This window comes from Uranotaenia lowii, chromosome 1 (assembly GCF_029784155.1).
Source record: "Uranotaenia lowii strain MFRU-FL chromosome 1, ASM2978415v1, whole genome shotgun sequence".
Lineage (NCBI taxonomy): Eukaryota > Metazoa > Arthropoda > Insecta > Diptera > Culicidae > Uranotaenia > Uranotaenia lowii.
The window spans coordinates 191,391,408-191,416,416 of record NC_073691.1 but is presented as its reverse complement, the minus strand read 5'-3'; the positions used below and the strand labels follow the sequence as shown (position 1 = coordinate 191,416,416).

General features: G+C 34.5%; 1 protein-coding gene across 1 annotated transcript in view; it reads left to right on the top strand.

Moving 5' to 3' along the window:
• LOC129741546 (CCR4-NOT transcription complex subunit 6) overlaps positions 1-24,768 on the top strand; it is a 307,192-nt gene extending 282,424 nt beyond the window's left edge. Inside the window, exons 4-7 of the mRNA XM_055733291.1 lie at positions 16,488-16,556; positions 20,332-20,438; positions 20,504-20,709; positions 21,194-24,768. Of these exons, the coding sequence (XP_055589266.1) occupies positions 16,488-16,556; positions 20,332-20,438; positions 20,504-20,709; positions 21,194-21,977 (1,166 nt within the window). The 3' untranslated portion in view covers positions 21,978-24,768. The remainder of the gene's footprint in view (positions 1-16,487; positions 16,557-20,331; positions 20,439-20,503; positions 20,710-21,193) is intronic.
• Positions 24,769-25,009: the final 241 nt, after the last annotated feature.

Genomic DNA, 25,009 nt, shown 5'->3' with positions numbered 1-25,009 from the left:
ACTTGGTGGTATAACCCTTATTACGCATCACTTCTCGCACCCGGTTCGGCATCGACTCCACCAGTTTTTGGCACGTTCTCACCGGGATAGCGTACCACACCGCCTGGATTCTCTCCCACAGCTGCTGCTTGTTTTTTGATTTTTTGGTGTACACCTTACGTTTAACTATTTCCCATAGGTTCTCTAAGGGATTGAGATCAGGGGACTGTGCTGGCCACTCCATAACGTCTACCTTTATCCCGTCTACCCGTTATCCTGGAACCACTTTTTAACCGTTTTAGCGGTATTTTTGGGGTCGTTGTCCTGCTGGAACTGCCACTTTAGGGGCATCTCCCACTCGACGTGTGGCAGCATTACTTCCCGAAGTATCTGGGCGTAGAGATGCTGGTCCATAATCCGGTCGATCCAGTACAAGGGACCCACCCCGTACCAAGAAAAGCACCCCCACACCATGATGCTACTTCCTCCATGTTTGAATGTTTTATTTGTATACTGGGGTATATACGCACAGCCGAGTGGGCGATGGACCCAACTCTTTCCGTCCGAGCCGATGAGGTTCACTTTGGTCTCATCCGACCACAGCACATTTCTCCATAGTTTCTCCTTTTCCGTACCGACCCAATCGAAGTGGTCCTTCGCATACTTCAGCCGCGCCTTCAAGTGCTTCGGCGTCAGCATCGGCACCTTCCGGGGACTTTTTCCTCCTAGTCCCTTCTCCGCCAACCGTCGCTGAACCGTCCGGGAACTCACAAATAAGTTCAGCTCGCCTCTGATCTACTTGGACGCTTTGAAAGGGTCCTTTTGCGAGGCCCGCTTGATTGCCGAATCGTCCTTCGGCGTCGTTTTGCGGGGGCGGCCGGTCAGTTCCCGTTTGTCGGTGCTGTGAAGCGCGTTGAAAACGAAAGTTTTAGACCTTCCTAAGTAGTCGGCAATCTCCCGTTGGCTTTTGCCAGCCTTGTAAAGATGCCGGATGATCGCTCGCTGGACCTCCGTGCAGTGCTGTGCCCGATCCATCGCTTTTTCGCTGAAAACAGAGTAAGAGGAAGGTAATCTTTGTTTTTGTTTGTTTTCATGATTTACATGATTAATTTTATGGGAAATACTTACCAGGACACGAAAATGGACAAACAACACCGAAAACAACACCTTTTTTTCAAATCTAGAGCGCTGAAAATGCCGGAACAACCGAACCGATGAGCTGGTCTTATTTTATGACGCGACTTTTTTCACCCTTTGACAGCTTTCTGGTCGAGTAGAACAAACGGGTTGCTTTGATTGCAACAAACGTGCAGTATACAAAGTTGGTATACTACAATAAGTGCTTGCCGCTAGGTGTCGCATATTATTATACTTGAATTGGCAGTTTAAAGGTGATTTGAATATTTTGCATTAGAGCGGTCCTATTCTATTGTCCGACACTGTATGTTCATCGAGGTAGTCATATATCTTTTTCGTGCAAGTTTTAAATTTTAATCAATTTTATAATTTTGGTCAATATGATTCTTTCGACAATTTCTTAAATTTATGAAATTCTCACATTTTTGAATTTTTAATTTGTTTATAGTTGTAACAGTTATGCCAATTTAGATTTAAACAGCAATTTTGACAATGACAATTTTATTATTTTTGGCAGCTATGACAATTTTGAGTTCTTGATTTCCACAACATTGACAATTTCGAGAATTTTAACAATGACAACTTTGACAGGTTTTTTTACTAATTTTTGAGAAAGTTGCGAAACTTTTATCATTTTAACCACCAAGTATCTTTTTCTAAAGGTTTTATTGACACTTTACCATCCTTGTTGTATTTTTGTCTTATCAAGTATCTAATATTTCAATATTAACAGGAAAGACAAAATCTTATTATGAATTTGACACTTTTGATGATTCTCAAAATATTGGTACTTTTATCGTTTTAACAATTGCACCTTCATTTTTATCGTTTCGACCATTTTAAGAATATTTCTTATTTTGGTTATTTTTAAAATTTCAAATTTTTGCCAATTTTTTAAAATTTTGACAATTTTGGTAAATTTTGAAATTGATGAAAAATTAATTATTTATAAGTTTTAAAAACTGGATACGTAAAAAATTGTTATAGTTTATTAAGAAATTAAGTTTTTACAGTTTTGGAGACTTTGACAATTTTGCAAAATTTGTCGATTTCCTCAAATTTTTTCAACATTTCCAGTCTTGAGAATTTCATCATCAAAGGTACCTAAAGCTAAAGCAGTTTTCAACTTATCGTCAACAATTGTTACCTCTTTTTACCGAGTTCTTTTAATTTACTAGCTTCACATCCGGTGTGTTGCATTGTCCATATCTTAAAGATAATCTCCAACGTCTTGGCAGAAACAAAACCGCCTTGCGGCTACTTAGCAAGATAATATGACACATTGCCCAGTCATCTCACTAAGTCGAGTTAAGATCGAATTACACCGCAAAAAAGGGAAGACCTAATTCAATTTCCGTTCACAAGTCCAAAGTGACCTAATGGAGGATCGACGATATAGTGTTAGCTTCCTTCCTTCGTCTCTTACATTCATTTCGAGAGCAATGACAAAGAAAGCTGTCATTTGAAGATGCACATTAGCCAGCCAACTCCCCGCGGCCCTTTTCCCCCGGCTAGAGATGTCGCCCCATTCAAAACAATGGCAAATTTTGTCACTGCGCGCTCCAAATACTCACGAGGTGTCTCAATGATTCGCCTTGCACGACGACGACGACACCGGGAAGTGCAACATTTAATTTACTGTCATTGCAAGTGAATCAATTGTGTGCCGTCAAACTAAGTGCCCATTAGAAATGCTGAATGGGGGGAAACCTCTCAATTTCCCGGCCACCTTCTTGAATGGAGCCCCTCAGCCTGAGGGATACCTGGATGGGCGTATAAGTTATTTTTATTGCTCGCACATTTGCAAGCAATTATCGTGACAAACAATTGTGGTGGAGTTATTTAAATTTATGCTGTCATCGTGCCTATCTGGTGGGGAGACATAACTTTTTTCCTGTCTCGTCCTGTGGCATGTATGAAGCAGTGCAAGCCATCGAATGAAAAGTTGTTGGACGCCTTCGTGAATTTGTTCCAGGATTTATTTGTAGAACAAGCCGAGGAAGGCCAATCTGGGCAAAACTCAGGGTGTGAAAGCAAAAAAAAAAATGTTTTATTAGAAAGTTTCCAAACGAAAAAAAGTCGGAGAAACTCTTGAGTACTTTATGCAGTATTTTACCATAAATGGCGACCGTCAAAAATGGAACTAAACAAAAAGGTCTTGAGAGTACTTTAACAATGTTTTTCTTGTCTTCTTTTAAATGGGACCATCAATTGTAAAACTAAACTAGATCACTTGAGCTTTGGTAATTTCTTTCTTGTATGGCGACCGTAAAAAATTGTTATACCGAGTTTAATCACTCTGTACATTGATTTTTTATAGAAAAATATAGGTGTTTTTTTTTTCTTCAACGTGGCCGTTAAATTTTTTTAACGATTTAGATTTTTAGATTTTTCTTCTTTTGAAAGCAATCGTCGAGAAAAGTTGAACTGAGTTTTTCTTGTGTTTTTGTGTTTCAGACCAAAAGTAGAACTTTCAAAAAGATCACATTTCAGCACTGAATTGCACTAAAGTTTGTTTTTTTTTTTTTTTTTTAAATTTATTTGGTCCTTAGGATTTTAACACCTGGATGTCATTCATCCCTCACTAAAGTTTGTTAGTAATTCGAATCGGTTAAATAGTGACCGCACAGCTCATGTCACTACAAAAAAAAAATTGAAATCCACCATGATCCCACTCCATTTGGTAAGACATTTCGTTCCAGATCTTCTAGAGTAGAAATAAGGAAACGATCAACTGTTGGTGGGAAAATTCGTATTCTTTTCCTACCTGGCCGCGATAGATTTATCACTCCCAATCCCCGAATTGACGCAACCATAAATTATGCACGGACAAACGAAATGGCTTCTAACACACTCACTCGCGTCACTTAATCAGATGAAGGCAAAAAAAAAACAAAAATCACATCAACGGGATGCTGTGGCTGGTGGGATCAACGAAAGCATGAAAGCGTACCAAACTTTTGGCACGTTAATGGCAATCAGATTGGCTCCGGGATCGTTAAATCTAATTTGATTGCCGCTCGTTGATCCGAGGAGGACAATTTTTTTTCCTTCTTCGTTGGGATGTTCGGCAAAATAAAAGGTGAACAGGAAGAAACCAGCCAAAAGTTCACGAGACCAACCCGGGGTAGTTTGAAATCCTGTACCATCAACTTAAGTATAATCTCTCTCTCTCCTAGCTTGCTTCGAAGTTGTGTAGTAAGAATTCACCTTTTACTAGAACAAAAACCAACACGCAAAAAATTGCCATGTGCCTGGTGCTGATGTGCCGGTGCAAAGATAATTAAAGTGTATAGGTACAGGTTTGACGATTTTAGCCTCGTCAAACTGTGGAAAGGATGAAACAGTTTTAATTGCGTTTTGCTGCTGGTTGAGGAGAAAAGTTTAGGAAAAAAATCAAACAAATTCGAGCCACGGTAGACTTGCTGTCTGGCGCGGCTTGAAACGTGTAATTGGAGTACCTAATAGGGTGGCAGCCAATTTGGTCATTTAGAATTTAGAAATCCGATCATAAAAATTCCGTGGATTGGACCGAAAAACTGAACTTTGCAAAATTTCAAAGATTTTTTGACCCTCAAAAATAACCAAAGGAAGGACCAAAGGAAATCGGAACAATAGAAATTTCAATTTTCATGCCAAATGGAGAAAAAATGGCTAAAAAGTTAAACTCTGGTGTTATCTCGAAAAAATTGACTTTCTGGGCCGTATTTCGGAAAAAACTAGAAACTCGATTTAAGCTAAAAAAATTTTCAAGATATCACCATATCTCGATTTTTGCATTGCTAAGTTGTTTGGAATCAACATGAAAATATCGATTTTCCGAAATTCCTATGAATCGTAATTTTAATGTCGATTTTTGACAATTTTTTTTAAGTTAACACCAAATTTAGATTTTTTATGCATTTTTAAGTCATTTTTCATCTAAATTTATTTATAAATTTTTCCAATTTTCTCCTCCGAAACTTTGAGCGCTTTGAGGCACCCCTAAATCAAGTCTGATTGAGCTGAAATTTTTCACAGGTCAGTTTTTTGGCCCAATCTACAAAATGTATACGGTCAGTTTTCAAAATTCGACCAATTTTTTTCCATAAGTATATCATTGTCACCCTAGTACCTAGGTATCTGTTTAAAGTGTAAAAATTGAAATAAAAACTAATTATCGAGTAAAGACTGTAAAAAAGGATTTCAAATTTCTTATAAACTTAAAAAAATCCTGAGATTAACTCTTGATACAACAATTATGCCATGGGCAAACTCTAAATTTTTGCTTATGTCTTGAATTGTCTACCACGAGTCAGACTCGTGGGTTTTGTAAATAAAACATTTTTTGATTGAATCAGAAACTTTTACATTTCTTGTTAGTGTTTACATTACAAAATTGAACTCCACTAAAATTGGTCACCCTAATTACGCCTGAGTGATTCGAATTTTATATTTCGTATACTTTTTAACGTCAGCGAAGAAAGAAAGAAAATAAAACAGCACAAACGAGCCTTTAATTATGTAGAACTGCTTCGGGGTTTCCGTGTATGTGAAGCAAAAGAAATTAATGAAAGGTTGTTGAACTCTGCAAAAATTCCAGGGATTTACGTTCAATCCACGATAAGTGGGTACAACAATAAAAATCAAAGAAGGAATCAAATAGTTCAGCAAGGTGCCAATAAAGACTTCACCCACGCTTAGCACTTCCTGTACTGCATGTGTCCTGAGAGCAATTGAGACACTGGGAAACTAGAATTCGTTTCAAAAACTGTGTCACCAGGTCTGTCGTGGGAGTTTGTCGTTGCGGTTCATTGCTACTTGCTGGTGAGACACTTCACGAAAACTCTTCAATCGACGCCGAAGAAGGAACTTAAAAAAAAAACAATCCTGAAGCCGGAGACACTATCTAAGAGTGTGAAGAGACAGTAGTTGTGTTTGTTCCTTGCAATTTAAACAAACATGTTGGTTGATGCGAAAAGTTTGTCAACGGTGAAATATCCCAAATGTCTCTCACAAAACTCTGTAGGTTTAGCGTAGCCAGTGCAAATGCCTACACAAATGGTCTTCAAGCAAGACTAGCAACCTTAAGCTTGCGGCCCCCACAAAACCTATCGTAGCGATTTTCCAGACAAATCGGAGGCGCTCATGGGACCGGTTTGGACCCCGTTTATGTTCTGTATGTTCATTCATCGTGTTTGCAAATTGAAAATCCCAGGTCCCAGACCGCTAGCCGTGAGTACAATCATTAGAAGGATGATCTGAACTAAAAGTGTTCTAAAACACCTTTCCCGTTAGCGAATTTGGGAGTAATAATTCCGAACTTATTGATAAGCCGAACTTATTTTGACGATACTTAGTCATATTCGATCCCCCCTTCCTAAATGTAACAAAAACCGGCCACGGCCATCAAGTTTAGCCAGTAAACAATTTCACATAAAACGAGCCTTTCAAGCGAGCTGGGCCGAGAAGAATAAGTAGGGTGGCTCTTAGCTCGATGTAAAAGAAATTTTCCAGAGCCAGTACTCGATACACGAAAACGTAAATCAAATTTAAAATTGGACAACTGGATATTGGACCGTAAACTTGCTTGAAGATAGACAGAGTGAAAATTTATTGTAGAAAAAAAAACAACATTTCTGGAAACACTGTGAAAGTTGTTTTCGTTTTGTCATATGTAATTTAGTGTTGTTCACAATTCAACAATTTTCTCTGATTTTTTTTTTAATTCCAAAATTTGCTGTTGTAGAAAAACTTTTTGCAATCTATAAAAATGAATTTTTGTCTGTCTGTCTGTTTCTATAGTCTCGGAAACTACTGAACCAATTTGCTTGAAACTTGGTAGCTGGGTGCTTTTGAGGCTGGGGAAGGTTTCTATAATTGTTGGAGACTCCTCCCTCATTCTGGAAGGGGAGGGAGGGGAGAAGGGGGCCTTTTTGCCAAAGTTATTGATCAAAAATCATTTTTATTAAAAACTAGCTGATCCCGTACGAACTTCGTTTCGCTTTAAATGATTGGTACGTCAAAATGAGTTTAGAAAATGAATTCTAAACATTCTTTCGATAATTTTGGGGAAATATTCAACAGTGTTTAAAGTCGCTACTATTACTATTACTTGAAATTCAAATTAAACGGTTGATTGGCTTTTTACTAAAATTTATGTGAGAGTGTTTTCTTCTCGATCGGTTGCAAAATCTAGACATTATGGCAGAAACATGTACTAATTGTTTGTGTGCACGACTCTTTTGCTTGACCTTCACACTTGAATTGGTATCAATTTAAGTGTGAAGGTCAACTGCCTCCAACAAAATTATTGCACAAAACACTGAACTTTCAATGAAACCCTCTTTTTCTGTCCCATGGCCCGAAATTGGATAATTGAAACCAATTTTACGTTCCTCAAAACTCCCTTGTGCCATTTTTTCTTTTCAAATTATATGTAAAATAACGTCAGGAACTTGAAAACAGTGAACAGTGAATATAGACGCCCCTTTCGCCGACCCTTGACACGGAACATGCTACCTGGAGTCAATTGTTCATAGTTTATAACCCTCATCTGAACATTTTCATCTCAATCCGATGCATGATCACGACAATATCGCGAAAACAGTGAGCAACTAACATGGACGGCCTTGTTTTTGACCACGACTCAAAACTTGACACCTGAAATCAATTATCTTTTCTGTTAAACTACCATGTGTCAATTTTCATTATAATTCTATGCTCAATCAAGGGAATATCGTAAAAACAGTGAACAGATAATAACCCCTTTTGCCGACCCCTGAGTCAAGATTTGAAACCTGAAAGCAAAAGAGCGTCCCTCAAAACTCCTATGCGGAAATTGTCATCTCAATCCAATGTAGAATAACGTCAAAATCGCAAAAACATTAAAGTTGGGTATGGACGACTCCTTCAGCCGACTTCTTATCCGCAATTCGAAACTTGAAATCGATTGCTCGTCTTTCAAAACACTCATGTGCAAATTTTCATCATAATTCGGTGTATAATAACAAGAAATATCGCAAAAACATTAATCAGTGAATATGGACGATCCCTGACCCTAAGTTTGATAACTGTAATCGATTGCTCGTCTCTCAAAACACTCATGTGCAAATTTTCATCACAATCCAATGTAAAATAAAGCCAATATCGCAAAAACATTAATCAGTGGATATTGACGACCCCTTTTGCCGACCTCAAACCCTAAATTTGATAACTGTAATTGATTGCTCGTCTCTCAAAACACTCATGTGCAAATTTTCATCACAATCCGGTGTATAATAACGCCAATATCGCAATAACATAAATCAGTGGATATGGACGACCCCTTTTGCCGACCCCTATCTCCAAATTTGATAAATGTAATCGATTGCTCGTCTCTCGAAACACTCATGTGCAAATTTTCATCTCAATCCGGTGTATAATAACGCCAATATCGCAAAAACATTAATCAGTTGATATGGACGACCCCTTTGGCCGACCCCTGACCCTAAATTTGATAACTGTAATTGATTGCTCGTCTCTCAAAACACTCATGTGCAAATTTTCATCACAATCCGACGGAAAAGAACGTCAATAACGTGAAAACAATATTTGTCTTGTATGGACGACCCCCTTCAGAAGGGGTCGTCCAAAAGTCTAAAAACATTTTTCATCATTCCTGGTCCTAATGAGCATCCATGCCAAATTTCAGATCTCTAGCTCTTAAGACGGCTGAGTCTATAGAGGACAAACAAACAAACAAACAAACAAACATACAGATAATTGCTTTTTATATATATATAGATTTTGAAGTGATTATTTATATTTGAAGGAATCTTAACACTTCTAGGCTCAAAAATATAAAATTTCAAGTTCTTGAAAATTTTGCTCGTGTATTTTGTTCGCAAATCTTCAAAAAAAGAGTTGCTCTAGACTAAGGTTGCCAGATTTCCCGGTTTTATCCGGGTTTGCCCGGATATTTAATACTAAACTAAGGAACAGTCCGGCCCGGATTTCATTGAAAAATGCCCGGATTGAAATGGATTTTGCCCGGATTTTTTCTCTTTATTTGACAAATTGAACAAAAAAAAACAACAAACTCCTCCAAAACGAAATTTTTTGAGCAAGTTTTATAAAAATAATCATTTTATAATTTTTGGAAGTCTAAAATACAGTTCAAAATCAATCGATAAGTTTTGACGAAAAAAAAAATTTCAAATTTTTTTCTTGATTTTTAGTGAGGAATTACTGAATTTTGACAAAATTTGCCCGGATATTGCCCGGATTCATGGTCGTCAATTTGAAATCGAATGCCCGGATTTTGCCAAGTTTTTATATAAAAATTGCCCTGTTTGTCCGGCCCGGATACGTACTGAAAAAATTCTGGCAACCTTACTCTAGACAACCCGATCGATTATTTCGCTGAATAATGCGTTAGAGGGGGGGCAGAGTCTCAAAGCCGATTTTACCTTTTCAAAGTTCCAAAAAATACACCGTAACCCTATCTTCCTTTTTTCGCAATAAAAGAAGTACTTTCAATGTTTTACAACAATCTAAGCACTAAGTTTGGAAATACAGTTTAGCCATTAGAAAAATATAGTACAATTGACCATATTTATAGTTTAAAGTCGCCTTTAATCAATATTAAAAAAGTTAATCCATTTGTTCGATCTCGAATGTATTGGTCACCCTGGAACGCCTTAGAGTAGGCCAGCCATTTTTAACTCATAATGTTGCCAGCCCGTAATGTACTCTTGTATTGTTCAAAATCGCGAGAAGAGTAGTAATTTTAATTATAAATCGAATAAAATTCCTCTTTAGTGTTAACCGTTCTTCAAACAAGTTGTTTCTTTTTTAATATCCGAAATGGTCTAACACCAGGAACGGGGGACAGCAAAATGTTCTTTTCTAAAATCAAAATTTTAAATTCGTAAACAAATTGTGATAAACAACTACATATAGTGAATCAAAAGTAACATAACAATCTCGACTCAGAACTATGACCAAAACCTCAACATTTTATCACAGGTTCACAATTCTACTACAGTTTTTCAAACGATTTCTCACTTGTTGATAGATATTCAAAGACTGTACTCGAAAATCGCTTATCAAATATTCACAAACCAACTTTTTTTGTGAATACTTGATTAGCGATTTGAAATTAGGGTACAGTTTTTAGTCCCGAACATCGAATTTTCAATAAGGTTAGACTCATTAAGGTTGCCAGATTGCCCGGATTGTGCCCGAATGTTTTCACTTTCTTTGCTAAATTAAAGAAACATTCAAGTTGCTTGATCACAATTATGTATTTTGCGTCCAAAACAATTTTTTGAGCAAATTTTATACAAACAAACTGGCTGATGTGTTTGATGTAAAAAAACATTTTTCGATTTTTTTTTCGTTGATTTTGAAGAATTCCCTAATTTGACTGGATAGTGCCCAGATTTTGAGTTGTAAAGTTTTAAATCGAATACCTGGATTTTGCAAGATTTTTAAATCAGATAACTCGAATTTGCTCTGCCCGCGGATTGTGGAATCTGTATTAAATTTATTATTTTTGATTGTCTGTTTTGTTCATCATGATTCGAATCTTGGTTTTGCATGTGAAACTAAAATTCGATTTTTTTCATGTTCGAAACTCATCATTCAGGAAGATTAAAAGAATACATTAAAAATTACAAACCATTCATAATATTTGGATTTGAACTTCTTACTTATAATTCTTATACAGAATGGAAATTTTGAAAAGCCTCATAATAGTGATTCAGAATCGAAATATGAGAGTTTCATTATTCGGAAATTTAATTCTATGAAGAGATTAACCACCGTAATTTATATTTGTTACTTTTAATTAATCGGCCTTAGCGGTGAAAAGTGATGTCCTTTTTAGTAGGGACATCTAAAGATTATGATTTTTTATATAGATGGGATAGAAGGTAAGTTGAAGTGAAAGATGATGAAAATGAGCGGGTAGATGTGATGATAATGCTTCTAAATAAATTCTACCCGCTCATTTTCATCATCTTTCACTTCATCTAACCTTCTATCCCATCTATATAAAAATTTCATAATCTTTAGATGTCCCTACTAAAAAAGACATCACTTTTCACCGCTAAGGCCGATTAATTAAAAGTAACCAAATTTAATTCAGAATGACTAGTTGAATTAAGAATAAATAATTGAAAAAAGAATTCATATACCTACAAAATCAAGAATTTTAAAATTCAAATAAGATATTCCTGGTTAATAAGGATTCTGTTATGAAATGCCCTTTTTGGTTCAATCTTATTGAGAAATTTTGTTTTTCATTCAGATTTAAAAATCAATTTCAAATGAGGAATTCAGAATTTTTTATTCAGGTTCAAAATTCAGAGTTCAGATTCGGAATCGGAATTAAAATTAAAGAATTGTTAAAGAAAAAACACAAACCAAGTGAATACCTCTATTAGAAAATAAGATCTCAATTCATTTGCAAGATTACGTTCTTTGGATAATCCAAATTTCACAGGATTTAATAATTAAATAAATTATAAATATTTTTTTTTGTTGATAAGAAACTTGTACACAATCTTCAGCTTTAGGAAAATTCAGCTGGAAATATATTTGATTGGTTTGTTGTTTAACATTATTTATATACTATTCATTTTTTTTACTATTCTTTATGTATGCATTTCTGAAGCAAACATGTTATAGGGAAAATTTTGTCACCAAAATCTCCCCCATGAGGCAGTTCTTCCTACGACCCTGTCTGACACAACACCATTATATTAAAAGTTGAAGGCAAATTTCAAATCAATCGGAGGATATTGCTGAATCTACTATATTTATAGTTGAATGCATAAACATCCAGAGATATGTATAGTTGAATCCTATATACATTTAAATGTTTTATGTTTATGGTTTTCCGAGAGCCAATCAAAAATATGTTTTTGATAAAAAGTGACTTTGATAAAAAAAAATTATAAATATAACATTAAATAATATAGACTCGACATAGGAAGCTGGTCTTTGGGAACGTCGAGAAACAAGAGCCACCCTATAGTAATAGCTACGCTTCGGATATGTCGTACGCCTGTCTTACCTTCTGATTGGGTTGGTGGGTCCTAGGTTGTTTTGGGTTTATGATTGGGGGAAGGGACATGCACCTCGAAATGAACTAATTTGCGCGTAATCCGCGAAATCATTCACTGTTCTCATCTGAATAGTGGTGATGGTGTCTTTGAACCTCAACTAGTGGAGATAAATACATAAAGTTGCAGTGAGGCTTTCGTCTGGGAGATTTTTTTTTACTATCTACCCCCTGACTATATCAGATGTCGTGTCTTTGTTGTCAACTTTACGGATTTTGTCTTTTGTTTTAAGGGGTGATGAAATTTGATTTTTTTTCGCTCTTTTTTTTACTAAGAAGCGATTTGATGTCGAGACGACGAATTTGTTACCATATCTAGGCTTCTACGCGTGACTGTCTCATGAGGTCAACTGAACCCATCTGGTTTCATGTTTTAGTAAAAAAAAATACTAAAACAGAAAGCAAGGCTTTTAGGGTCACTAAGGTTTAGAAACAACACAAATTAAGATTTGCAAAACTTGTTTGGCTACAAAGTTTGCTATCAGATTTGCACCGGTTGCCCTGTGAGAAATAACCTCATTCGGAACGGTGTGCTGTCCCTTGCCAGCCACACCTGAGGAGGTCAATTGAAGCGTGGCCAAGAAATCTGCGCGCGAGAATCGCGTCCGAAAGGTAGACTCCGTCATGCCAATCAAACATCAAATGGAGCAAGACGATGGGTGCAAAACCAGAGCTGTAGCAGACACAATCCTTATACGAACGATCTGATACGATATAGGCAAGTAGTGCGAGAACCCTCTGTCTCGATCGACAGATAATAAAGCAATAAATCTGGTGCTGGCCGGGATCAACCTTTCGGGCTTGCGAAGTCTTCGCGTTTCTGGGGTGAGGCCCCCAGTCTAAAAGCACTTGGCAACGATCATGTCGACATATTCCATGTTTTGCTTCTTCTCTCCCTAGGCCTGTGATTCGAATTATCGATCGTCAATCTATCGATGTTTGTCGCAAATTCTCCCTAGAAGCGGGATTATAAGGTTGCATTCGTTGCCAATTATGTGAAGCGCCATGTATGTTTCAACGTTGTTCGAAATGTCAAAAATGACCACATCGACAAAAAATATAAAAATGACAAAAACGACAACAAAGACAAAACTGACAAAAACGACAGAAATGTCAAAAGACAAAAATGACAATAATGACAAAAATCACAAAAATCACAAAAATGACAAAAATGACAACAATGACAAAAATGACAAAAATAAAAAAAATAACAAAAATGACCAAAAATGACAAACAACGTCAACGACGAAAATGACAAAAACATATGAAATGACAAAAATAAAAAAAAAAATTACGAAAAAATTACAAAAATGACACCAATGAAAAAAATGACACCAAAATCACACAAATGAAAAAAAAATGACACCAAAATGACACAAAATGACACAAAAAAAATGATAAAAAAATGACAAAAAAAAGATAAAAATGACGAAAATGACAAAAATTGCTTAAATGACAAAAATGACAAAAATTACAAAAATGATAAAAATAACAAAAATGACAAAAATGACAAACAATGATAAAAATAAAAAAATAACAAAAACGAATAAATTACAAAAAAATCACAAAAATTGGCAAAAATCACAAAAATTGGCAAAAATGGCAAATATGGCAAAAATGGCAAAAAGATAAAAATGACAAAAATCACAAAATGACAAAAATAAAAAAAAGGACAAAAATGACAAAAATGCCAAAACTGACAAAAATGACAAAAATGACAAAAATGACAAAAATGACAAAAATGACAAAAATGACAAAAATGACAAAAATGACAAAAATGACAAAAATGACAAAAATGACAAAAATGACAAAAATGACAAAAATGACAAAAATGACAAAAATGACAAAAATGACAAAAATGACAAAAATGACAAAAATGACAAAAATGACAAAAATGACAAAAATGACAAAAATGACAAAAATGACAAAAATGACAAAAATGACAAAAATGACAAAAATGACAAAAATGACAAAAATGACAAAAATGACAAAAATGACAAAAATGACAAAAATGACAAAAATGACAAAAATGACAAAAATGACAAAAATGACAAAAATGACAAAAATGACAAAAATGACAAAAATGACAAAAATGACAAAAATGACAAAAATGACAAAAATGACAAAAATGACAAAAATGACAAAAATGACAAAAATGACAAAAATGACAAAAATGACAAAAATGACAAAAATGGCAAAAATGGCAAAAATGACAAAAATGACAAAAATGACAAAAATGACAAAAATGACAAAAATGACAAAAATGACAAAAATGACAAAAATGATAAAAAATGACAAAAATGCCAAAATGACAAAAATGACAAAAATGACAAAAAAGACAAAAATGACAAAAATGACAAAAATGACAAAAATGACAAAAATGACAAAAATGACAAAAATGACAAAAATGACAAAAATGACAAAAATGACAAAAATGACAAAAATGACAAAAATGACAAAAATGACAAAAATGACAAAAATGACAAAAATGACAAAAATGGCAAAAATGACAAAAATGACAAAAATGACAAAAATGACAAAAATGACAAAAATGACAAAAATGACAAAAATGACAAAAATGACAAAAATGACAAAAATGACAAAAATGACAAAAATGACAAAAATGACAAAAATGACAAAAATGACAAAAATGACAAAAATGACAAAAATGACAAAAATGACAAAAATGACAAAAATGACAAAAATGACAAAAATGACAAAAATGACAAAAATGACAAAAATGACAAAAATGACAAAAATGACAAAAATGACAAAAATGACAAAAATGACAAAAATGACAAAAATGACAAAAATGACAAAAAATGACAAAAATGTCAAAATGACAAAAATGACAAAAATGACAAAAAAGACAAAAAAGACAAAAATGACAAAAATGACAAAAATGACAAAAATGACAAAAATGACAAAAATGACAAAAATGACAAAAATGGCAAAAATGACAAAAATGACAAAAATGACAAAAATGACAAAAATGACAAAAATGACAAAAATGAGAAAAATGACAAAAATGACAAAAATGACAAAAATGACAAAAATTGCAAAAATGACAAAAATGACACAATACATATCAATCTTGATGTAATTTTTTTTTCTATTTTCTCCGAATGGATGTGGAAAAATGTGTTGTGACTCTACAACATCAGAAGGAAATTCTCGTTTTTCCGTTCTAGTTCAGTTCAAAGATTTAAACACATGATGACCATTGTTTTTACTATCGATAAGTTGTTTCTTTCCAAAGAATCAAAAGAGGGATTCTGGGGTGAAATTATGAATCCTATTCGATTCGAGATACTCGTTTCGAGTTTCAACTCGAATCGAATTAGAATCGTTTTACGTATCTCGTTCGAGTTCTAAATTTTAATGTACTAGATTTCGAGTAAACCGGGTAGTAGATCATCTCGAAACGTTCCATTCGAATCGAGCTCGTTCAAGATCGGTAATGCCAAAATCGGTCGAATGGTGTGTTACAGTTTCGGAACCTCCGAGAGATATTTCTTAAATCTGAAAGCAACAAACGAGCCTAGTTTTTAATTAGTATCGAACTATTTCGCAGCTCCGATAGAAATCAATCGGCATTCGACTGGGGGTGGTGCAATAACAATTTTTTTCTGGACCAAGCAGATTTAACCAACCCTCGTATCGCAGGCAGGATTGGTGTGACCTAATTTTTTTTTCTTAACAAGAAAGGAAAAAAATCGTAATGTAACTTCGCTCGCTGTATCTGATTTATTATAGGAGGGGTTATTAGTGCGCCCTAGTAAGGAGGGCAATCTACCCGCGCGTGGTTCAAAAGGGTTCGTGTTAGACAATCCCCGGTGAAGCCCAAAGCCAATCCCTTCGGAACTACTTCTTGGATCGCTTAAGGTTCCAGATTTAGGCATGCGCGCCACCAAGCACCCCCATGAAGGTGATGGTTATGGGCAATCCAATTGTCTTACTACAGGTTTAAGTCGTTGTTGTCGATTTTTCATTTCCTTCTCTCTCTCTGTTCCGGTGCCGAAATCCCTGCATGCTAAATGCATGTGCATTTTGATTTTAAGGGAGGGTTCCAAAACGGCAGCGGCGTGACCTTAAAAGGTTGAACCAAAACGCCATTTTCACATTCTCTGTGGAAATCATTTTCACCTTCGTTTAAGTTCGATTCAATTGAATCCCTAGTCCACTACAATTTTTCTCAGTTTTCAGTTTTATTTTGAATGTAAGCTCGGAACATATAAAAGCCGATTTATAAAATTTTTTCCTCGTTTTTTTCTCATTTCAGTCACGGTTGCCCCACCACCGCAACGTCCCTGGATTCCTTTAGCAAGGCCTAATCGGACCCGAGGAGCATGTAAGTAGAAGACAGACACAATTTATCAAAAAAAAAAGTTCTACAGTCAACATATAAAAATTGAGCATTGAAATTTTCATAGTTGATTGACTGAACTAAATTTCTTTGATTTGATCAAATGCTAGAAAATGTTGTAGATTTAATAACAAATGTCTGATCGATGTTGTCATTTTCTACAGTTTTGTCCTTTTTGTCTTTTAATCATTTTTTTTTATTTTTGTCGTTTTTTTTTTCATTTTTGTCATTTATGTCAATTTTGTCTTTTTGTCATTTTTGTAATTTTTGTCATTGTTGTCATTTTGTCATTTCTGTCATTTTGGTTATTTTTGTCATTTTTGTTATTTTTGTTAAATTTGTCGTTTTTGTCATTTTTGCCACTTTTTTCATTTTTGTAATTCTTGTAAATTTTGTCATTTTTTTCATTTTTGTCATTTTTGTTTTTTGTCATTTCGGTCATTTATGTCATTTTGATCTTTTCTGTCATTTTATCATTTTTGTCATTTCTGTCATTTCTGTTATTTCTGTTATTTTTGTCATTTTTGTCATTGTTGTCAATTGTAGCATTTTTGTCATTTTTGTCATTTTTGTAATTTTTGTCATTTTTGATATTTTTGTTATTTTTGTCATTTTTGTCATTTTTAGCATTTTTGTCATTATTGTCATTATTGTCATTTTTGTCATTTTTGTCATTTTTGTCATTTTTTTCATTTTTGTCATTTTTGTCATTTTTGTTATTTTTGTCATTTTTTTTATTTTTGTCATTTTTGTCATATTAATCATTTTTGTCATTTTTTGTCATTTTTGTCATTTTTGGCATTTTCGTCATTTTTGTCATTTTTGTCTTTTTTATCATTTCCTTTTTTATCATTTTTGTCATTTTTGTCATTTTCAATATTTCATCGTTTTGTCATTTTCGTCATTTTGTCATTTTTGTCATTTTTTGTCACTTTTGTCATTTTTGCCATTTTTTGCCATTTTTGTCATTTTTGTCATTCTTTGTCATTTTTGTCATTTTTGTCATTTTTGTCATTTTTGTCATTTTTGTCATTTTTGTCATTTTTGTCATTTTTGTCATTTTTGTCATTTTTGTCATTTTTGTCATTTTTGTCATTTTTGTCATTTTTGTCATTTTCGTCATTTTTGTCATTTTTGTCATTTTTGTCATTTTGGTCATTTTTGTTGTCATTTTTGTCATTTTTTGTCATTTTTGTCATTTTTGCCATTTTTGTCATTTTTGTCAATTTTGTCATTGTTTGTCATTTTTGTAATTTTTCTCATTTTTGTCGTTTTTGTCATTTTTGTCATTTTCGTTTTTTTGTCATTTTTGCCAATTTTGACATTTTTGACATTTTTCATTTTTGTCATTTTTTTTCATTGTAGTCTCGTCATTGTTGTCATTTTTGTCATTTTTGTCACTTTTGTAATTTTTGTCATTTTTGTTTTTGTGCCATTGTTGTCATTTTTGTAATTTTTATCAATTCTGTCAATTTTGTCATTTTTGTCATTTTTGTCATTTTTACCATGTTTGTCGTTTTTGTCATTTTTGTTATTTTTGTCAATTTTGACATTTTTGACATTTTTGTCGTTTTTTGTCATTTTTGTCATTCTTGACATTTTTGTAATTTTTATTGTTTTGTCATTTTTCTCACTTTTGTCATTTTTGTTAATTTTGCCATTATTGTTTCTCTTTGTCATTTTTGTCGATTTTGTCATTTTTTCATTTTTGTTTTTTCTGTCATTTTTGTAATTTTTTATTTTTTATTTTGGAATGTTAAGTCATTTTTTTTCACTTTTGTCATTTTTTGTCTTTTTTGTCATAATTGTCATTTTCGTTAATTTTTTCATTTTTGTCATTTTTGTAATTTTTGTCATTTTTGTAATTTTTGTCAATTTCGTCATTGTTTGTCATTTTTCTCATTTTTGTCGTTTTTGTCATTTTTGTCATTTTTGTCATTTTCGTTTTTTTGTCATTTTTGTCATTGTTGTCATTTTTGTTATTTTTGTCATGTTTGTCAATTTTGTCATTTTTGTCATTTATTCATTTTTGTCTGTTTGGTCTCTTTTGTCATTTTTTTAATTTTGTCATTTTCGTCACTGTTTGTCATTTTGTCATTTTTCTCATTTTGGTCATTGTTGTCATTTTTGTGATTTTTGCCATTTTCGTCATTTTTGTAATTTTTTCCATTGTTGTCATTTTTGTAATTTTTGTCTGTTTTGTCATTTTTGTAATTAGTGCCATTGTTGTCATTTTTATCATTTTCGTCGTTGTTTGTCTATTTGTCATTTTTGTAATTTTTGTCATTTTTGTCATTTTCGTCATTTTTGTCATTGCTGTCATTTTTGTAATTTTTTTTCCTTTTGACATTTTTGTCATTTTTGTTATTTTCGGCATTGTTTGCCATTTTTGTCATTTTCGTTCTTTTTTCGTGTTGTCATTGTTTTTTTTTATTCTATTTTTGTCATTTTTGTGCTTTTTGCCATTTTCGGCATTGTTTGTCATTTTCGTCATTGTTGTCATTTTTGTCATTTTTGTCATTTTTGTCATTTTTGTCATTTTTGTCATTTTTGTCATTTTTGTCATTTTTGTCATTTTTGTCATTTTGGTCATTTTTGTCATTTTTGTTATTTTTGTCATGTTTGTCAATTTTGTCATTTTTGTCATTTATTCATTTTTGTCTTTTTGGTCTCTTTTGTCATTTTTTTAATTTTGTCATTTTCGTCACTGTTTGTCATTTTGTCATTTTTCTCATTTTGGTCATTTTTGTCATTTTTGTGATTTTTGCCATTTTCGTCATTTTTATAATTTTTGTTATTTTTATCGTTATGCCCTATTTGTTATTTGTGCCATTGTAGTCATTTTTGTAATTTTTTCCATTGTTGTCATTTTTGTAATTTTTGTCATTTTTGTAATTAGTGCCATTGTTGTCATTTTTGTCTTTTTCGTCGTTGTTTGTCTATTTATCATTTTTCTCATTGTTGTCATTGTTGCCATTTTTGTCATTTTCGTCATTTTTGTCATTGTTGTCATTTTTGTCATTTTTTTCCTTTTGACATTTTTGTCATTTTTGGTTATTTTCGGCATTGTTTGCCATTTTCGTTCTTTTTTCATGTTGTCATTGTTTTTTTTTATTCTATTTTTGACATTTTTGTGCTTTTTGCCATTTTCGGCATTGTTTGTCATTTTCGTCATTGTTGTCATTTTTGTCAGTTTTGTCATTTTTGTAATTTTTTGTCATTTTCGTCCTTTTTTTGTCATTGTTGTAATTCTTGTCATTGTTGTAATTTTTTTTTAAATTTGTGACATTTTTGTCATTGTTGTCATTTTTGTCATTTTTGCCATTTTTGTCATTTTTATCATTTTTGAAATTTTTGTCATTTTTGTAATTTTTGTCATTATGTCCTTTTGTGTAATGTGTACCATTGTAGTCATTTTTGTCATTTTTGTCTTTTTTGTCAGTTTTGTCATTTTTGTCATTTTTATCATTTTTGTCATTTTTGTCATTTTTGTCATTTTTGTCATTCTTGTCATTTTTGTAATTTCTCTAATTTTATCATTTTTATCATTTTTGTCATTTTTGTTATTATTGGTTGTAGACTCAACAAAGTGTGTGGATCTCTGAATGAATTATGGTACCATCGGTATGATGTTGGACTTTGGACCTTATGTACGCTCTGGACTTTAACTGGGGCTGTTTTTGCTAAATTTCACTCAGATCATTCATTGCAAAGAATCCAGAATAGAAACTCATCTGAACCATTTGTTTTTTTTCCGCAGGCATATTCACCGTCATGTGCTATAACGTACTATGTGACAAGTACGCTACCAGACAGATGTACGGCTACTGTCCAAGTTGGGCGCTGAGTTGGGAGTATCGGAAAAAGGTGACCTCGTCCTAGCTAAGAGTGTCTTACGAAGTCATACAAATTCCTTTTTTCAACATTTACAGGCAATCCTGGACGAAATCCGACACTACTCGGCCGACATCATCAATCTGCAGGAGGTGGAGACGGATCAGTTCTTCAACTTCTTCAAGCCGGAATTGAAAAACGACGGCTACGAGGGAATTTTCTCGCCAAAGTCCCGCGCCAAGACGATGTCCGAGTCGGATCGGAAGTACGTCGACGGGTGCGCCATCTTCTTCCGTTCCTCCAAGTGAGTAACCCCTGTCAATAAATGACAATTTGGACAGCTTATTATTTTATTATCGTCTTTGGTTGAATTACCGTCCAGACTAATAGCTTAAATCTAAAAAATTCTGCTAAGTGCTAATTTAAACCTACGTTTACACATATTAAAATCAAACAAGTGACACACTGAGTTAAAACGTTCACAACACTTGTCAATAGGATGATTTCTGCCATATGCGGTACGATGATAGGGTATCCAAAGAAACTGGCGTTGTCGAAGTGACCTTGTAGGAACGTAGATATTGACACGTTGAAGTATGTACGGGGAGTCGACGCGGTGAGTCAAGGTATTAAAAATGAAAACTTGCTGCAATTCGATACGACGCTTTTCAAGTGTGGTTAGGGATATCAGGGCACATCTCTGCTCATACGGTGGAAGTCGGAGCGGTTCGTTCCACGGGAAAATTTGTTCCAATCAATGGTAATGATTTGTTTTTGTTGTTTTTCAGATTCTCCCTGATCAAGGAAACCCTAGTTGAGTTCAACCAACTGGCGATGGCCAACTCGGAGGGATCGGACAATATGCTGAACCGGGTGATGCCGAAGGACAATATCGGGCTGGCCGCCCTGCTCAAGGTGAAGGAATCGGCCTGGGAAGGATTGCCAGCCAGCGAGCAGGGCAGTATGGCTCAGCCGATTCTCGTTTGTACCGCTCACATCCACTGGGATCCGGAGTTTTGCGACGTCAAGCTGATCCAGACGATGATGCTGAGCAACGAGCTGAAGACGATACTGGACGAGGCAAGCCACAGCTTTCGGGCCGGGCAGAAGTTGGACGCCAACAATGTACAGCTGGTCCTGTGCGGGGATTTCAACTCGCTGCCGGACTCTGGGGTGATTGAGTTTCTGAGCGCCGGACGTGTATCAATGGACCACCAAGATTTCAAAGAGCTGGGCTACAAATCCTGCCTGCAGCGTATATCAAATTGTGATACACCAAATGAATTTACTCATTCCTTTAAGCTAGCGTCTGCGTACAGTGAAGATATAATGCCATATACAAATTATACATTCGATTTTAAAGGTATTATTGATTATATATTTTACTCGAAGCAAGGCATGATCCCGCTGGGTTTGCTCGGGCCGATTTCGAGCGATTGGCTGCGGGAAAACAAGGTGGTGGGATGTCCACACCCGCACATACCGTCGGATCATTTTCCCCTGCTGGTTGAGCTGGAGCTGATCCACATGGCCAGTAATCAACCGCCGAACGGAATCATCAATCGGAGGTAGCAATAAAACTTACGCCCAAAACTGGAACAACAACAACAACAGCACCACCACCATCACCACCAACAACAACACACAACAGCCCACAACAAACCACAAACCACAAGAACTACAGTCGCAAAAAACGCAGCTACAGCAATACAATGAATCGTCATCATCACTTCTTCCTAGCAGAAACAGAAAAAAAAATAATTAAAAATTGTAGCAGCGAAAAATGTTAAATGTAGTAGTGCAAAACCTTTCGTAACGAAGAAAAGGCTTAAAAGTTCTCAGCAGCCACCCCCTATCATCATCATCATTATAAAGTATCCATAAAAAAATATCATCGCCCCGTTCTGGCAGTGTCAGAAGAAGCAGGAGCTGCCAAACCCTCACCAAATGGATAGTAATACGAATTTGACCTTGACGACATAGACTAAAACAACGACTAGTAATAGTAAAAGTAGTAGCGGCCGGCATCATCATTCAGAAGTGGGTAAATGTGAATCACCAGCAAACACCAGAGACCCGCCCCCAATTGCTGCTTCATATGGTAGTGTTCATCCTTACCAAATCCCTGTCTTCTTTTTAATCGCGAATGAAAAGGCATTACTACTACTTAAAGCAGGTGTAGTAGGAACCAGAGCGTTCACCACCAATATAGTGCAAACAAAGGAAAAAAAACAAAACGGAAAGAATGTGTAATTATGATGTGACCCAAATCTTTCTCCCAAAAAATGAAAAAAAATCCTACATACTCCCCCGCAGGCAAAGAATACGCCAAACAAATGATGCGGAAACGGAAGCAACAACAAGTAAACCAAACAAAACCTAGAGGAACCGATAAACCCCTTTTAGGATTTTATAACAATCCAGACTCCCACCCACATTTATAAGAAACAACATCAACAAAATACCAAGGTATAATGCCCATCTAGATCCAATCACCCGAGATCAGTTTGAATCTCAACCAATTCTGCAAGTAGAGCGTCAACACAAAACGGATGTCCCGATAAGGCTGAGTACGCGCGCAATCGATGAATGGACGAACTAACTAATAGCAACAACACAAAACACACATAAACCGCAACACACCACCCACAACAACACACATTCACACACGTACAATTTCTAGCGAGTATGCAATTGTTTAGGAAACCAAAAAGTGCAACCAATAATAATAAACCAACCCCACTCTTAGTAAAAAAAAACGAAACTCAGACAGCTTAAGTTTCCCAGTTTTAGTATCAATTTTTGAAAAAGAAAAAAATTAAAAATTGTATATCCTTAATACCTACCTTTGTAGAAAGCTGAAACTGGAATTTATTTTTTGTGATATTTATTTTTTACTTAGAACTTTATAACAATTAAAATTGTACCATTCGTTAGTTTGGAAACCAATCCTCGGATTTCAGTTTAGGAAGAAGATGAACATAAAAATGCTAACGAATATATCGAGCTAAAAATATTGCATTCTTGTTCGTACATTCAAAAAATACACATTCATCGATTCAAATCCATATGCGAACAAATTGTTCGAAAAAAAAACGGCGGAACAATCGCGGCAAATCGTTAAATTTGAAACCGAAATGTCCTCACCTTTAGAAAATCCAGCTCGTGTCCTCCCCCCTCCACCTGCCTTGAGAAAAAAATGTCAACCAACCAATGCAGATGCAGATCCGCTTCATAAAGAAAAAAACAAGAAAATCCCATCAGAGTGGCCAGCTTAGGAATAAAGTTTATTTTTTTAAAATACAGAAAATATAGAGATCATGGAAAATGAAACCCAACACCTAAACAACAGCTTTGACGTTTTTCGGTCGTCGTGTGTTTATAAATAATTAAAAAAAAATCACAATATACACACACACAGACAGACAGACACACACATACACAGACAGACACACACACACACATACACAGACAGACACACACATACACAACACACACACACAGTGGAAATCAACAAGCAGAAGCTTTAAGCATTTTTGTTTTCTCTCTTTAAGTTTAATGTACTTCTTGTTTGTTCTACGGGAACACCTTTCCCCTTCTTGAGAAAAACAAAAAAAAATTACCGAATCCAACCTCTCAAAATATGTGATGAAATTTTTCTATCGATTATCTGACTTTCGATCCCGAAACTACAACTCATAATCCATGTCAACTCTCGTCTCTCGCAAAAAACGGGGAATACCTTTGAAGAAAAAAAACGAACAAATTATAATTTACAACCATTGTCAACACACACTCATATAGAAAAAATATCCAAACTCCGAGGAGATTCATAGTACGTAAATCGTTTGTAAACGGAGAAAAGTTGTAAATGTTAAGCAAATTTTAAATTCCCTCCTTCAAGTCCTCTCTCCCTAAAAAACGATTCCATAATTTTTAAGGAGATAATCTTAAACCTCTTTAGAAGAGGAAGAAAATTTAATACAGGAATGTAAAAAAAACACTACAAACAAGTAAATACAAAAGAGTTTCTATATTTGTACGCACCCTTCTAATCAAACTAATAAGTCAAAGTTTTTTTTTTCATCAAAAATTTTCATCTTTGATGCTGCAAAAGTTCAAACATTTTGAAAAGAGAAACAATGAGTATAGATAAATTTTAAAGAAAATAATATATACTTTGTCTGAATGCAACTTAAAGACGTTTCTATGAAAATTTGGCGTGTTGGCATGTTTTTGGGAACTCAAATCCATTTTTAACGGACGTGTCAACTGATTTCAGAATTAAGATTTAAATCTCTTCCGTTTCCCCTTTTCTTCACATACATACAACCATACATGAATTGTTTAGAAAAAACTTAACTGTTGGGAAAAACAGTAAAAAAAGTCGACGAACCGCAAATGCTGTTAAGGATAAAATAACAAATAAAAATGAAAATAAAACAACCATTAAAAAATACAAAAGTCGTTTGTGAGTGAGACTAACTTTCGTCTCACAGTACTAACGACGTTACGATTAAGTTATTTTTGTTTAAATTTTGTTAGGATTTGCCCCTTGAGAGACAAAAAAGTGGGAAATCTGTGAAAAAAAAATTAAGACGTGC